Source organism: Lathyrus oleraceus, chromosome 3, assembly GCF_024323335.1.
Source record: "Lathyrus oleraceus cultivar Zhongwan6 chromosome 3, CAAS_Psat_ZW6_1.0, whole genome shotgun sequence".
Classification (NCBI taxonomy): Eukaryota; Viridiplantae; Streptophyta; class Magnoliopsida; order Fabales; family Fabaceae; genus Lathyrus; species Lathyrus oleraceus.
In genome coordinates, this window is record NC_066581.1 from 327,656,016 (window position 1) to 327,671,941 (window position 15,926).

A 15,926-nucleotide genomic window follows, 5' to 3' on the forward strand; every position below is an offset into this window, starting at 1 on the left:
TTAATTTTCAATGGATTTAAAATAATCACATGAGTTAGCCGAAACAATCTTATATAATCCAAATTAAACAACATCCGATCCGATCCGACCCGATCCAATCTATTTATAAAATTTAAATTTGTCTACCCCTACACCAATCCCAACCAACAATTCTAACAGCGCTGTCATTTCCTACTTAAAAGATTTGTTTCCACATTCGTGATGGAAGAGTATATTTGTTAAAAACAAAAAATAAAAACGCCACTTGATATTTACATAAAAACTTTTTAGCAAATACTACACGTGCCTTTAAAGGAGTTGTAGTACATAGTACTACGTCTAAACATAAACTTTTTGTATTATATGCATTCAATTTATTGATTATTTAACATGTATTTCAAGGTGACAAGTCAAGGACACAAGCTATCAAGTTCCAAAGTTATTAAACAAAAAAGTTTGATTTTTTTACTCGACACACACTTAGTCGACGATAGAAAAATTAATAATACGGGCACAACCCACTTGCAACTCAATTTGATCACGGCGCCGATATTAATACCCCTCGTGCTCTTATCTGTATATATAGCCCACTCTTGCTTACTCTCAATCACACTACAACAAAACCACTATCTTCTTCAAATTCCTCTTTTTTCTTTGTTTCTCTTCTTTCATCCATAACCCAAAAACTCAAACAAAAATGATAACTTGTGCTCAAACATGGCCGGAACCTATTGTTCGAGTCCAATCCTTAGCCGAAAGTGGCCTTAACTCAATCCCATCATGCTACATCAAACCACTTTCTCAAAGACCTACTAAAACCAACTCCACCCCTCAAAACGATCATATCGATATCAATATCAACATCCCTCTGATCGACTTTGAGCACGTCTCCGGCGAGGATCAGGTCCTCAGGGAGACAGTGCTCAAGAACGTCTCAGAGGCATGTCGTGAGTGTGGTTTTTTCCAAGTTGTAAACCATGGGATTGACCATGAGTTGATGAAGAGTGCTAAGGAAGTGTGGCGTGAGTTCTTTAACCTTCCACTTGAAGTGAAAGAAGAGTTTGCTAACTCTCCTAGTACTTATGAAGGTTATGGTAGTAGGTTGGGAGTGAAAAAAGGTGCTATTTTGGATTGGAGTGACTATTTTTTTCTTCATTATATGCCTCCTTCTCTTAGAAACCAAGCTAAGTGGCCCGCACTTCCATCATCCTTGAGGTATGTATGCACAAGGATAATAATAACCCATCAATTAAGCACCTTATTTTATTTTTTTAAGAAGCAATTAAATATATTCTTGAAATATGTATTCTCTACTTGATTTTTATTTAATAGAATATTAGTTCTTAAAAAGTAGGTAAGGATTATCAACAAAAATATTCGATTTTAAATTTAAAAAAACTAAAGTTATTAGTATAACTTGACATTTGTAAAGCGATTCGACTCATGTTGAAAATGTGTTCTTCTTTAAAGCATATATATACTCAACACATGTTAAAAGTGTTGAAATCATAATTATAAATAGCAACTTTTATTTCATAAATATATATCATAAAAAGGGTTAGAATTATATGAGTAAGTAGGTAAGATTTTGAAATCTTTGGGACCTATCAAAATTAATATTTGATATATCATTAATTTTTCACGCGTACAATACACTCTATACCCACACACATGTTGTTAAACGAGTAATTATATAATTAAATAACTTCAGATTTATTTATATTGAAATAAAATTATTACACTATGAGGAGTCTCTTTCAATTGTGCAAATTTGACCATGGTGGTTCATTCAATATTTTTCCCCATTTTCATGCATACACGAGTTGCATAGTATATATTTTTTGAAAATAATAATTGAAGACTTAATGTTTCTGTGTTTATAATAAGGAAATATATCTATATCTGGTTAAGTGTCTCTTTTTAATAAATATATATTGTACATTTTCTCTTAGAAATACAAAAATTTATATGATGGTATAACTTTGTACTTAAAAATTTCAGGAAAGTGATTGATGAATATAGTGAAGAAGTGGTTAAACTAGGAGGAAGAATATTGGAATTAATGTCAAAAAATCTTGGTTTGAAAGAAGATTTTCTTAGGAATTCATTTGGGGGAGAAGATGAGGTTGGTGCTTGCTTAAGGGTTAATTTCTATCCAAAGTGTCCACAGCCTGACCTTACTTTAGGGCTGTCTTCTCACTCAGACCCTGGTGGTATGACCATTCTTCTACCTGATGATTTTGTGTCTGGACTTCAAGTAAGAAAAGGAAATGATTGGATCACTGTTAAGCCTGTCCCTAATGCTTTTATCATCAACATTGGTGACCAAATTCAGGTCCTACTTCTTTCTATAATTTACTAGTCAAGTTGTTGCATAATTACTACTTAGTTATTTTCATAATTTCATTTATGTTAGAACTCTTAATCTACATTGAAACATTAGGGCTAGGACATTTCAGAAAGAACTGTTGAACTGAATCGTCGAATCGAATGGAATCAAATTAAAGTTAATAAAATTGAACTGATATGTTTGGTTAATGAACAGGACTAAGTTGTACAAATAGTTTTAAAATCAAATAAAATGATAAATAAACTGAACTAAAATTAAAACTGAACTGAGTCAAAACTAAAAATGAAAAATGTTAAAAACAAGTTTAATTTTTTTTATTGGAAAGTATAACGGTCTAGTTCTTTAATAAATTTGTCAGTTTGAAAAAATTTGTCTTCTAATAGTTTGGTACGGAGTAAACCAATACACCAAACCGATAATTTTAATTTTGTTCGATTATAAATAAATTGAAATGATTATATTTAAGTGATATTTTACTATGGTCTGGTTAGGTTTTATTTATGTTTTTTTGAATGAATTATATAATAAACAATTATATTTAAAATTTGAGATAGATAAACTATGGTTAAAAAAAATCTTGTTTTACAACTATATCGTCATAGAATAAAATAAAATTCATATATTTTGACACAGGTAAATCAAAAGAACCTCCGAAAAACTTAAGACTTGAATATAAACAAATAAAAATAGTGTACCACAATATAATGATTATAACACACACCACTTTAAAAGTGTGCACAATGAATATTTTCTCTTAGTCAAAGGAATATAATTGAAGTTTAGATTTCAAAACAATTGGTGGTTGTAACTGATTAATAACTGTTGAGTTAATGTCATGTTTATAATGTTTTAGGTGATGAGCAATGCAATATACAAGAGTGTAGAACACAGGGTGATTGTGAATCCAACACAAGATCGTGTTTCATTGGCAATGTTTTACAATCCAAAAAGTGATTTGATCATTCAACCTGCTAAGGAGCTTGTGACAAAGGAAAGGCCAGCCCTTTATCCACCAATGACCTATGATGAATACAGACTTTATATTAGGATGAAAGGACCTTGTGGAAAAGCCCAAGTTGAATCTTTGGCTTCACAAATATAGTTAATTCATTCCAATAATAATAACTATGTAATTTGCAAATGATGAATTTGCATATGATTAAATAATTGGATATGTTGCTCTATATTTGAGAAATTGAACTCTTGTTAATTATAATATATATTTATCAAATTGAATCATATGTATATGGTGTTTCATGTTTTGTTATCTGAGTTAATGGATTGGGCTATATTGGAAAAAATGTTCAATAATGGTGAGTGATAGGGTAAAGCATAACTGTACCTTTCCAAACAGTCTTAGTGGGATGCTCACTAAAAGCTTACACTATCTGATGATGATATCATAAATATGTGATGTAGATTTGACCAACTTTTTGGGTGAAAATGTATTATTATTAAAATTGATTAAGGTTTTACAATTTAAAAAATATGTATGTGTTTAAGGTTCAAATCTTGCATATAATTTTTTATATGAGAATCATATGAGATTTTTAAAAGAAATGAATTTATTTTAATCTCAGAGAATGCGAGTCAACGCAAATGCATTCGAGAATCTATTACGATACTAAATTATTATTAGAAGTAGTATAAGACTCGTGTGTCCACACGGGAGAGTTCATTTATATCTTAACTTATTCAGGTCTTTACGAGATACATGAGATTATGTTTGTTGAGAATGTAATTCATGGTGTCAAAGCATATTGTTGTCAAAACACTTAGGTGTTGAAGTATTGAAGTGTCAAAGTGTTAAGGAGTTAGCCTCAACATTGTTTTTTTACTTAGGTCCACTTTTGTAGTATTAGTAAAATTAAGTATTTTGGGCTTTGCTTGAGGAGCAAGCAAACTCAACTTGATGAATTTCTTTATGGGAAATTAGTAAATTTCCAACATCTGGTATCTAGAGCGCTGACTGAGCGATTCGTGTGAAGCAAACACGATGATGATGAATCATCTGAACAAACATTTTCCGGTGAGTCCCCCAATTCTGAAGACTCAAAATCATGAGAATTGGTGCAAGCAGATAAAAGTTGTCTTTTTCTATCAAGATCTTTGGGATCTTGTGAAGGAGGGAGTGACGCCGCTTGCAACAAACACGACGAATGAAGAAAATAATGCACACAAAGATTTGAAGAAGAAATATTATAAATCTATCTTTATAATCCATCAATGTGTTGATGCTGACAATTTCAAAAAGGTTAGTGATGTTAAATCAACAAAAGAAGCATTGGAAATTATGGAAAATCGTTTGGAGGCGCAGAGAAGGTGAAAGAAGTGAGGTTACAAAGTCAGGAAAGAACGTATGAATTGCTTTAGATGGAAGACATTGAAAGCATAACTGATTTTTTTACTAGGGTTACAAAACGGGTGAATCAAATCAAGGTATTTGGAGAAGTGTTGACATCAAGATGAGTTGTTTCAAAGATCTTGAGGTCATTGGCTCCAAAGTTCGACCATATGGTAGTAGCCATAGAAAAGTCAAAAGATTTATCAACATTAAAAAAGGAAGAGCTTCAAGGGATGCTTGAATCTCATGAACAAAGAATGGCTGAAAGAGCTCCAAGAAAGTCGAAGAAAGGTAAAGCACAATCAACAAGAGAAAAGAAAGGTAAAGAGAAGTGGTTCGACAACAAAGGTAGATGAGGCTACAACAATTTGACTGGTTGAAATCATCAAGAAGGAGATTGGTTGAAAATAATAAAATTACTTTTGAAAGATTTGAGGGATCTCCACAGTCTTCCAATTTTTCAATTCTTCACCAGGTACCACCTGACGTATCTAGCTGGATACCTCTTCATTGTAGGCTTCGTCTTCGATCATTGTAATCTGATTACCAAAGATATGGTCGGTGCTAGTGAATGTCTCTTCAACAGAAGGGATATGCTTCTTGTTAAGTTGATTGTTTGTTTTATCTTAGGAGGGCTCATATCCCAACCCAAACTTGTCCCACTTTTCACGTATTTCTATCAACTTGCCTCAAACTTGGACACTCCCAGTCTCTCTAACAACTTTAGCTCCCCGCCATGAGGCCATTGAAAACTCAGGCTTTGATAACTCAGGTACCTGTTGGACTATCAACACATTCACCACTTCTGAGGATTGGAAAGGTGTCTCGGTGATTTTACCCTCCACATAAATGTACCTGAAAGATGTCATGTGGATAACCAAGATATCCTCTTCACCTCTAATCACGATCATCTTGTCGTTTGTAATGAACTTCAACTTTTAATGCAGGGTAGAAGTTATTACGCCCGTAACATGGATCCAAGTTCTTCCAAGTAAGCAACTATACCCATGATGTATATCCATGACTTGGAAAATGAGAGTGAATATGGTTGGACCTATTCTGATTGGCAAGTCAACCTCCCCTATCACTGCTCTCCTTGAGCCATCAAAAGCTTTTGCTGTCAGAGTGCTAGGCTTCATATATAACGCTTCTAAAGGCAGCTTTACCAAAGTAGTCTTTGGGATATCGTTCAAGGAAGAACCTGTATCCACTAAGACTCTTGATAACCAGATGTCTACACATTTTAGGGAAATATGTGTAAGACCCCAATTTTGACCCTAAGATCCCTCATGTTATCTCATCATATGCATTGGCATTGGGATCACACCTTGGCATCCTCCCTACCCCTCATTCATTAGGGATTGCATTGGGAGAGGTCACCAAGCATATTTTGATTGTATCATACTTTGTCTTTCATTATTTACTAACCAAAAATAAAAAATATGTCAATGTGTAGTTTGTTGTTTTTGTAGATAGTGTGTATGCTCACCTATGCTCCATCAAGCTCATATCTAGGGTTTGAGACCCTCAATGCAAGGAGACTAATCAATAGATGGTTCAAAATGACTCTAGACATCATATATGGATCCCCATGGTCTTCACATATCATCTTGATCAAGAATTCATCAAGAGTTGGAAGCTTGTTTGCCTTGGAAGCCCTAATTCATTTAGGTATCTTGTGTGACTTCCTCAGCAAGTTTCTTCACCATTTGATCAAATATTTAAATGTATACTTCATATTACATCATCTTATGCATGTATTATCCTCCATGAGTCCCAAAAGTTAAGAGAATGTCAAGCTAGCAAGATGGTTCATGGTGGTTGACCAGAGAAAGTCAACTGGTCAAAATCGGGGTTCCCTAGACCCTATATCCTACAATTTTTGTCAGATGAAAATGATTATAAGAGAAATGTTACTCAAAGTGACATTCCAAACAACTTTCATGTTGAAGTAAAGATCTAATTTTGCTTGGAAAGTCATTTTTTATGGTGAAAGATTATAGGTCATTTTGTCTGAACCCTAGTTAGGATGTCAACTTCCCAAGACCATAACTTGCTCATTTTTTATGAGATGAAAGCCATTAAAATTCCATGATAAAATTCAAGATGTTTATTTAAACTTTTATGTTTGTAGGAAGTTTAGATTCAACTTGAAAATGCATGTGCCAAGGGGAAACATTATAGGTCACTTTGGACCACTACCATTGAACAAGTCATTTTCCCCAACTTCTAAAATGCATAAATCCTTCATGCCAAAATCAAATAAGTTCAAATTTCTTACCAAATTGAAGAGGTTTGAAATAACTACAACTTTGATGAAGGAACTGTTTCTGTTTGAAGTCCATAGCAAAAGTTATTCAAGATAGAAGAAGTGAACATTTGACTTGGTACTTAGAAAATTTTAAAATATGTTTGATTTTCCAAACTTCCACCTCAAAATTCATCATGATCCAAGCTTAAAATGGTAAATTATTCAACATGAAAGTTTTTCCCCTTGATCTCACCTTTCCAAAAAGTCCAAGATAATCTCATTTTGATCAAAATTGAAGGACTTGCGCATGGGTGCAATGTATGGTACCATTTGGAAGGATTTCATGATCAAACTCATTCCAACTTTGCATGGCTTAATGCAACACTTTCAACATGACCTATGCATGATTTTGGACCTTTGAAAATGATTGTTTGGCCTTTGCGCACACCCAGGCTAGCTCATGAAGAAACTTGCTATTTTTGAACATTTGAAAGAAAGTGTGTGGAAATCAATTGCATTGGCTATAAATAGGAGTGCATTGTGATCAGAAATCCATCAATACCTTACCCAAGCTTTTCCATACCAATCCAAACCCTCCATTCCAAAGAATTTCTGAAGATTTCTTTTGAAACCGAGCTTGAACTTCATCTTCTGTTTGGAAGTTCAAACTCCAGAAATTCACTTCCCTTTTCATCTCAATTGGATTCTGCAAGCAAGAGGAAGAGAAAGAAAACAAATCCAGATCAAGATCAAGTGAATTTGAAGCAACTCGAAGGTGATTTTTCAGAAACTTCATCTCTTCGATTCTCTCTCAATTCTTCATCATTCTTTGTGGATTTTGGGTGTCTGAAGTCCTACCAATGTAGGAAACAAGATTGACTTGCTTTGAAGTCAAATCGAAGCAACTCAGTTCATGATCCTCAAAATTCAAATCCTTGTATCTTTCTATATACTTGGAATTGGAGAAACTTGAGGCCGGATTCGAGCTCCTGAGCATTTTCTCTTTGAACTCATGTCCTTGTTTTTTATTTTAGTGATGGTTGATGGTGGACCAATCCGGTGAGGTCCACCAGAGAAGAAGACTGAGGCCCTAGCTCCGGTGGTGTGTTGTCACGCCTCTCAACCATCAGATTTGTTTAAATTGTTTTAATTATTGCCTTTTATTTTAATTACCAATGTTGCAACGCGTTGACTAGGATGTACCATGGATGACGCACGCGTGGCCATCAGATCTGCCACCTCAATTAATGAGGGAGATCTGATGTCCCTTGTTTTTCTGTATTTTCTGATTTTTTTTGTTTAATCCATTTATTTTGATTAATTCATATTAATTTCATTTTTAATCCAAAAAATATGGGACTTTCACCAAAAATCTTTACACATTCCTCTTTCATTTCCTTAATTAAATTTATTTTTTGGATTAATTTTGATATTTTTTATATTAATGGTTTTTGCGCATATTTTTAATTGTTTAAAAATACTACTGACTTTTCAAAAATCATGAAATTTTTTGTCTAAGGTCCTTTGACCTTCATTGACCTAGGATAAATCTATTGGCCATTTATATGGTGTTTTGAAGAGGTTTTAGGTTTTGGCTAAATTAAATTGAATTTAAATGCATTTTTAATTGATTAATTGTGTAAAAATTATGTTGAGCCATTTTAATTGACTTATGATGTTTGACTATTTGCTTGAGCCTTGGTCAAGGTTGATTTGACTTTTGTTGAGTTAAAATTATTAGATTTAGGGGATTGATGAAATGTACATTTCATCTCCCAAAATGAATGAATAATTTTAATTTGATAAAATTCCTCCCATGACCAATTTGTGTTTCTCTCATCTCCCCTCCCTTTTCATCTTCAATCCCATTGTTTCCCATATCTTTCATTGACTAATGAAATCTCAATATCCTAAGGCTAATTGGTTAATCAATAACTTTGTGTTAGATGAACCAATACAAGTATGGAGGAGATAGGTTCCTCCTTTGATCTTTTTCTTTTAGTGTGTGGTATGTTTTAGGAGTTTGGTTCCTTATACCAAATCTCTAACATTCATTAGCACCTAAATTTTTATTGCCCGACCTCAGATAGTTGTTACTTCTACATAAGTCCAATTACGATTGCTTAACATAGAGCTAAATTTGACCCTAAAGGCATGGCATGCTAGTAAGTGAGATTGTAAGTCTCATATCTTTCATGGTATTATGTGGAAACTTTGCCATTTTTCCTTCCTTTGGAAGATGTCTTGGTTCAAGGATCCATGCTTGTGAATAGATGGTTGAGTATTCTCCAAAGAATGACTTAATCAATTGAAAAGTAAAACTCCACTAACACCTAATTAACTTTGACTAACACTAACTATTATTGACTTTGCTTTACTTTCAAGTCATTTACTTTATGCAATTTAATTTCAAGTCATTTACCATTCACTGCCATTTTCATATCATTTAACTTGTTTATGTTTATGCTATTTTCACTTTGCTCATTTGAGCCATATACTATGATTGTATAAATTTGCTTGTGTATTTTTTTGTGTTTGTGATCTTAGGACCTTAAGATACATAATAAACAACAAAAAACCCTAAAAAATGTTTGTGTGAAATGTTGGGTTTGATATGAACTTTTGGACTTAGGATTAAGCAACATTCCGTATGCAAAAGGACTTGGCTAATGCTAATATTTCTGAGACCAAGTTATTGTAATTTGAGCTTTCATCTGATGCAAGTATTTGGGATCCACTTGAATTCATCTGCTACATGGTCTTGACACAACTGTTATTTTGATCTTGTGTCTAATGCTTTATTCTGAGTTAACCAAGGAGTAATTCATCTGATACATGAGAAGACAAAGCAGGCTGCTAGCTATGGGATTTGCTTGCTTGGATGTGGCTATCTTTATTTGATGCATGGATCTTTATGATGTTTGATATTTCTACTTGCTTGTTGATAATTGCTTGATCCAAAGTTCAAAGGGAAAATGGGTTTTCTATATGACATTCTTGTCTGTTGGATTGCATCCCATTGGTCAGATCTATTCAACTCTTAACTTTTAATTTTATGCTTAGGATTAGTGTCTTCATCTTCTACCACTTCTTAAATTTCAAAATTTCTCCCTCTTTTCAAAAACTTTCTTTGCTTGAGATTTCAAAACTTAGACTTTATTTCAAATTAGAAACTTTGGCCTTATGCCATTGCACTTTTAAACTCTTTTCTTAATCAAAACTTTTAAATAAACTTAACAATATTGACTTAAAATTTCAAAAGACAAAAAGAACTAACATTAATTCAAACTTTTGGACCCTTTGTGCCTCTTTTAAACTTAAATTTTGATTAAAAGGAATCCACTCACTTTGAAATTGTTACCACGAACTACGAGGTTTTGATCCCTCATTTTTATAAAAGGATTGGCATGAGATGCTCCCGTTTGCTTTGCATGGGTACCGTACATCTGTATGCACTTCAACAGGGGAAACCCATTTCTCTCTCGTTTATGGCATGGAAGATGTGCTTCCCGTGGAAGTTGAGATCCCATCATTGCGTGTCTTGATGGAATCCAAGTTGACAGAGGCTGAATGGTGTCAGACCAGATATGATCAGTTGAATTTGATGGAAGAAAAGAGATTGACTGCCATATGTCATGGTCAGTTGTATCAGTAGAGGATGAAGAAAGCATTTGATAAGAAGGTCAAGCCTCGTGTGTTCAGAGAAGGTGACCTCGTGCTCAAGAAGATTCTATCTTTCAAACCTGATACTAGGGGAAAATTGACTCCTAATTATGAAGGCCCATATGTTATAAAGATAGCCTTTTCAGATGACGCTTTGATTCTTACAACTATGGATGGTGAAGAGTTCATTTGTCCTGTGAATGCCGATGCAGTCAAGAAATACTTCGCCTAAAAAGAAAAGAGCAACTCGCTAAGTTGAAAACCTGAAAGGGAGGCTTAGGCAAAAATGAGCGTCTCGGCGGATTGAAAACACGAAAGGGTAATCCAGGCACAAGTTAGAGACATGAAACAGAAAATTTATTCCGGTAGATTGAGTACCCCACCTTGGGGAAATCTAGGCAAAAATTAGGGATTATGGCAAGTAACTGCATCCGGCCGGTCCCGGTCTTTGAAGCAGTTTGGAACAATCATTTGGTTCTAATACATCATTCTCAACCAAAGACAAGAGCACAACGGATTTCAAAGTTGGTAGGGAGAGTAGTGATCATTGTATTCAATGTAGCCCTTTTCCATGTAAATTACCATTTTCAAACTTTGTAAAGATCCAGGGAGTCACGCCATTCACGGACTGCCATTCTATTAAATATAGTTGGTGGGTCTCATCCCCGGTTGAGCTGATGATTGGTCCCCTTTACAAATTCATATTCCCCAGCTGAGGTGTTCATGCTTTACATTCCTCAGTTTGTGATTAGATGATTGAACCTTGGGTAACCAGAACCTTTATTTGGTTTTCAGATCCCCATTTGCATTTGATTGCGTTGTATAACCGCGACAATTTCTCCCTTGGGTGAGTCGGATCCGATTATCTTTATCTTGGAATTGGTTTATTTCGCAATTTCTAAGAAGAATTTGATGATCATTGAGGAGTGTAACGGTCATTGTCACGGCATCCCCAGCAGTTGCTTGATTCCTCATTCAGAGTTTTATCTCTCATATTCCCCGGCGGAGTTCATCTTCAAATATAAGTTCCCTCTTTCTCAAAAGTATTTGGTTATGAGCAGTATTTGATTTTATCCCCTGCAAGGTTGTCTCCCATTTGGCATGGTGTTGATTTAAAGATTCCCCGCAGTGTCGACTTATTTGGATCCTCAACAGATCCTTCCCCATCCTTGACTTATTTGGTTGATTTAAATAAGAGTAGAAACAATTGGATAAAAAAGCTCAACTTTATTTAATAGAATGGTAGTGTGTAAATGACAATACTCCATAGATCTTTACAAAAGTTGAAAAATGGTAATTTACATGGAGAAAGGGCTACATTGAATACAATGATCACTACTCTCCCCACCCACTTCAATATCCACTGTGCTCTTCGACTTTGGTCGAGAAGGACGAATCAGAACCAAGCGACTTGCTCAAAATTGTTCCAATGATCAGGACCACCCGAATGCATTTACTTGCCATAATCTCTAATTTTTTCCTAGATTGCCCCAAGGTGGGGTACTCAATCTATCGGGATAATTTTGTTTTATGTCTCTAACTTTTGCTTGGATCTCCCTTTCGAGTTTTCAATCCTCCGAGATGCTCATTTTTGCCTAAGTCGCCCTTTCGGGTTTTCAACTTAGCGAGTTGTTCTTTTCTTTTTAGGCGAAGTATTTCTTGACTGCATCGACATTCACAAGACGAGTGAACTCTTCACCATCCATAGTTGTAAGAATCAAAGAACCTCCTAAAAGGCTCTCTTAACAACATATAAAATCTTCTTGAGCACAAGGTCACCTTCTCTGAGCACACGAGGCCTGACCTTCTTATCAAATGCCTTCTTCATTCTCTGCTGATATAATTGACCATGACACATGGCAGTCAGTCTTTTCTCTTCAATTAAGTTCAACTGGTCATATCTGGTCTGACACCATTCAGCTTCAGTCAACTTGGCTTCCATCATGACCCGCAATGATGGGATCTCAACCTCTACTGGGAGCACAACTTCCATACCATAAACGAGAGAGAAAGGGGTTGCCCCTGTTGAAGTGCGGACGGATATGCGGTACCCATACAAATAAAATGGGAGCATCTCATGTCAATCTTTATACGTCACAACCATCTTCTGAATGATCTTCTTGATGTTCTTATTTGCAGCTTCAACAACCTTATTCATCTTGGGTCTGTAGGGAGAAGAATTATGATGTGCAATCTTGAAGTCTTTGCAAAGAGCTTCCACCATATTATTGTTCAAGTTAAATCCATTATCAGTAATGGTCTTACTTGGCACACCATAACGACATATAATCTGGTTCTTGATAAACCTTACAACAACTTGCTTGGTCACATTTGCATACGAAGCCGCTTCAAACCACTTTGTGAAATAATCAATAGCCACTAGAATGAAACGATGTCCGTTCGAAGCTTTGGGCTCAATCATACCAATCATGTCAATTCCCCACATGGATAAGGGCCATGGAGAGGAAATAACATTCAACAGTGTCGGAGGAACATGAATCTTATCCGCGTAAATTTGACACTTGTGGCATTTCTTCAAAAACTTGCAACAATCAGATTCCATTGTCAGCCAATAGTAACCTGCTCTCAACATCTTCTTAGCCATAGCATGTCCATTGGAATGAGTACCAAAGGAACCTTCATGGACTTCAGCCATTAATAAGTATGCTTCGTGTCTATCCACGCATCTGAGCAAGACTATATCGAAGTTTCTCTTGTAAAGCACATCACCATTCAGGTAGAAGTTGCCAGCTAATCTCCTCAAAGTCTTCTTATCTTTCAAAGACGCCCCAGGCGGGTAAATCTGACTTTGGAGGAAACACTTGATATCAAAATACCAAGGCTTTTCATCTTTGACTTCTTCAACAGCAAACACATGAGCTGGCGTATCGAGACACATCACAGTCAAATTGGGAACTTCATTCCGAAATTTCACCATAATCATTGAAGCCAACATTGCAAGAGCATCTGCCATCCGGTTTTCATCTCGAGGGATATGATGCAACTCAACCTTTGTAAAGAAGGTTGAAATCCTCCTCGCATAGTCTCTATATGGTATCAAACCAGGTTGATTCATCTTGCATTCACCTTTGATCTGATTCACAACCAAAGCTGAATCTCCATAGACATCAAGATACTTTATTCTGAGATCCATAGCCTCTTCAAGCCCCATAATGCAAGCTTCATACTCAGCCATATTGTTCGTACACTTGAAAGTCAATCTAGCTGTAAATGGAAAATGAGTGTCTTGAGGAGTAATAATCACTGCCCCAATGCCATTACCATACGAATTAACAACTCCATCAAATACCATGCCCCAATGGGAGCCAGGCTCTGGCCCTTCATCAAGCAATGGTTCATCACAATCTTTCATCTTCAGGTACAAGATCTCTTCATCAGGAAAATCATATTGCACAGACTGGTAATCTTCAATTGGTTAGTGAGCCAAGTGGTCAGCCAAGAAACTACCTTTAATAGCTTTTTGTGATCTATATTTAATATCATACTCTGATAACAACATCTGCCAACGGGAAATCCTCCAAGTTAAAGCATGCTTCTCAAAAATGTACTTGATTGGATCCATTTTGGATATCAACCAAGTAGTATGATTCAACATATACTGGCGCAGACGCTTAGCAGCCCAAGCCCATGCGCAACAAGTCTTTTCAAGCATAGAATACTGAGTCTCACAGTCGGTGAACTTTTTATTGAGGTAGTAAATTGTATACTCTTTCTTCCCACATTCGTCTTACTGACCAAGAACACAACCCATACTCTCATCAAGCACAATCAAATACATAATCAATGGTCTTCCTTCAACAGGTGGAGATAGAACTGGAGGTTCAAGCACATACTCTTTGATATTGTCAAAAGATTTCTGGAAATCCTCGGTCCAATCACAAGATTGATCTTTCCGAAGAAGCTTGAAAATAGGCGCACATGTGGCAGTCATATGTTATATAAATCTTGAGATATAGTTCAAGCGGTCGAGAAAACCCCTGACTTACTTCTCAGTTTTGGGCGCATGCATTTCTTGTATTGCTTTGACCTTGGCAGGATCAACTTCAATACCCTTCCCACTGACAATAAAGCCCAACAACTTACCAGAACGAACACCAAAAGTACACTTATTGGGATTCAAGCGGAGTTTGTACTTCCTCAAATGCTGGAATAACTTCAATAAATGCTCAACATGTTCTTCTTCATCACTGGATTTACAATTATGTCATCAACATGGACTTCGATCTCGTTATGCATCATATCATGAAAAAGAGTAGTCATATCTCTCTGGTATGTTGCACCAATATTCTTTAAACCGAAAGACATCACTCTATAACAGAATGTTCCCCAAGGTGTAATGAATATGGTCTTTTCCATATCTTCGGGTGCCATCTTGATCTGATTATAACCAGAAAATTCGTACATATATGAAAAGACTTTGAATTTAGTTATATTGTCTACCAACATGTCAATGTGTGGTAGAGGGAAATCTCTTTCGGACTAGCTTTCTTCAAATCTCTATAATCCACACACATGCAAACTTTTCCATCCTTCTTAGGAACAAGTACAATATTGGCCACCCATTGTGGATACTCAGCGGTAACAAGAAAACCAACATCTATCTGCTTCTAGACTTTCTCTTTGATCTTAACTGCCATATCAGGATGAGTTCTCCTCAATTTCTGCTTGACCAACGGGAATTCTGGCTTCAACGACAATCTATGCTCTACAATCTCAGAATCCAACCCAGACAAGTCTTGATAGGACCAAGCAAAGACATCAGAATACTCTCGAAGAAGATCAATCAACCACTTCTTAGCCATTGAATACAGTTGAGACCCAATCTTGACTTCCTTCACATCATCTTCGGAACCCAAGTTGACTAGCTCAATCTGCTCTTTGAACGGTTGAATGGATTTTTCCTAATGCTCAAGTAAACGAGATAATTCATCAGATACTTCTTCATCATCAGTCTCTTCGTCGACTTCAAACACAGGGAAATCCCAGTTTGGAGGGGTAGTAAGATCATTGTATTCAATGGGTTTGAGAACCAACCTGCATAATGATTTGATATTTTAATTTTAGAGAAGTGAATTATGACAAAATATTATGCAAATGGAGTATTATTATTTATTTATGTTTTTTGTGATTAGCATTTTCAGAAAAGAAAAAAGTAAAAATAAAACATCATAGATGTGGATGAATAAAATTTCATTTTATTGATAATAATTGAAATGCCCAACAATGTTCACTTCTCCCTTAGGCATAGGAGAAGGATTTTTCTTAATGAAAACAAATTACTTAGAGTGATGAATAATAGTAGCTGTAGCACCTCAAAT

At 35.5% G+C, this 15,926-nt stretch overlaps 1 protein-coding gene across 1 annotated transcript; it reads left to right on the forward strand.

Annotated features, from left to right (window-relative positions):
• Window positions 1–572: 572 nt before the first annotated feature.
• On the forward strand, window positions 573–3,570 carry LOC127127455 (jasmonate-induced oxygenase 2). Its single transcript, XM_051056643.1, has 3 exons — window positions 573–1,194; window positions 1,981–2,314; window positions 3,183–3,570. Exons 1-3 carry the CDS (start codon window positions 677–679, stop codon window positions 3,429–3,431), a joined length of 1,101 nt encoding a protein of 366 aa, XP_050912600.1. The 5' UTR covers window positions 573–676; the 3' UTR covers window positions 3,432–3,570.
• Window positions 3,571–15,926: the final 12,356 nt, after the last annotated feature.

What these genes read in the sequence shown, in the direction of transcription:
- LOC127127455 (XM_051056643.1), top strand. Translation starts at nt 677, where the DNA reads ATGATAACTTGTGCTCAAACATGGCCGGAACCTATTGTTCGAGTCCAA. An exon ending in GCACTTCCATCATCCTTGAG is followed by an intron (nt 1,195 to 1,980) that starts GTATGTATGCAC and finishes TAAAAATTTCAG; the next exon opens with GAAAGTGATTGATGAATATA. An exon ending in ACATTGGTGACCAAATTCAG is followed by an intron (nt 2,315 to 3,182) that starts GTCCTACTTCTT and finishes ATAATGTTTTAG; the next exon opens with GTGATGAGCAATGCAATATA.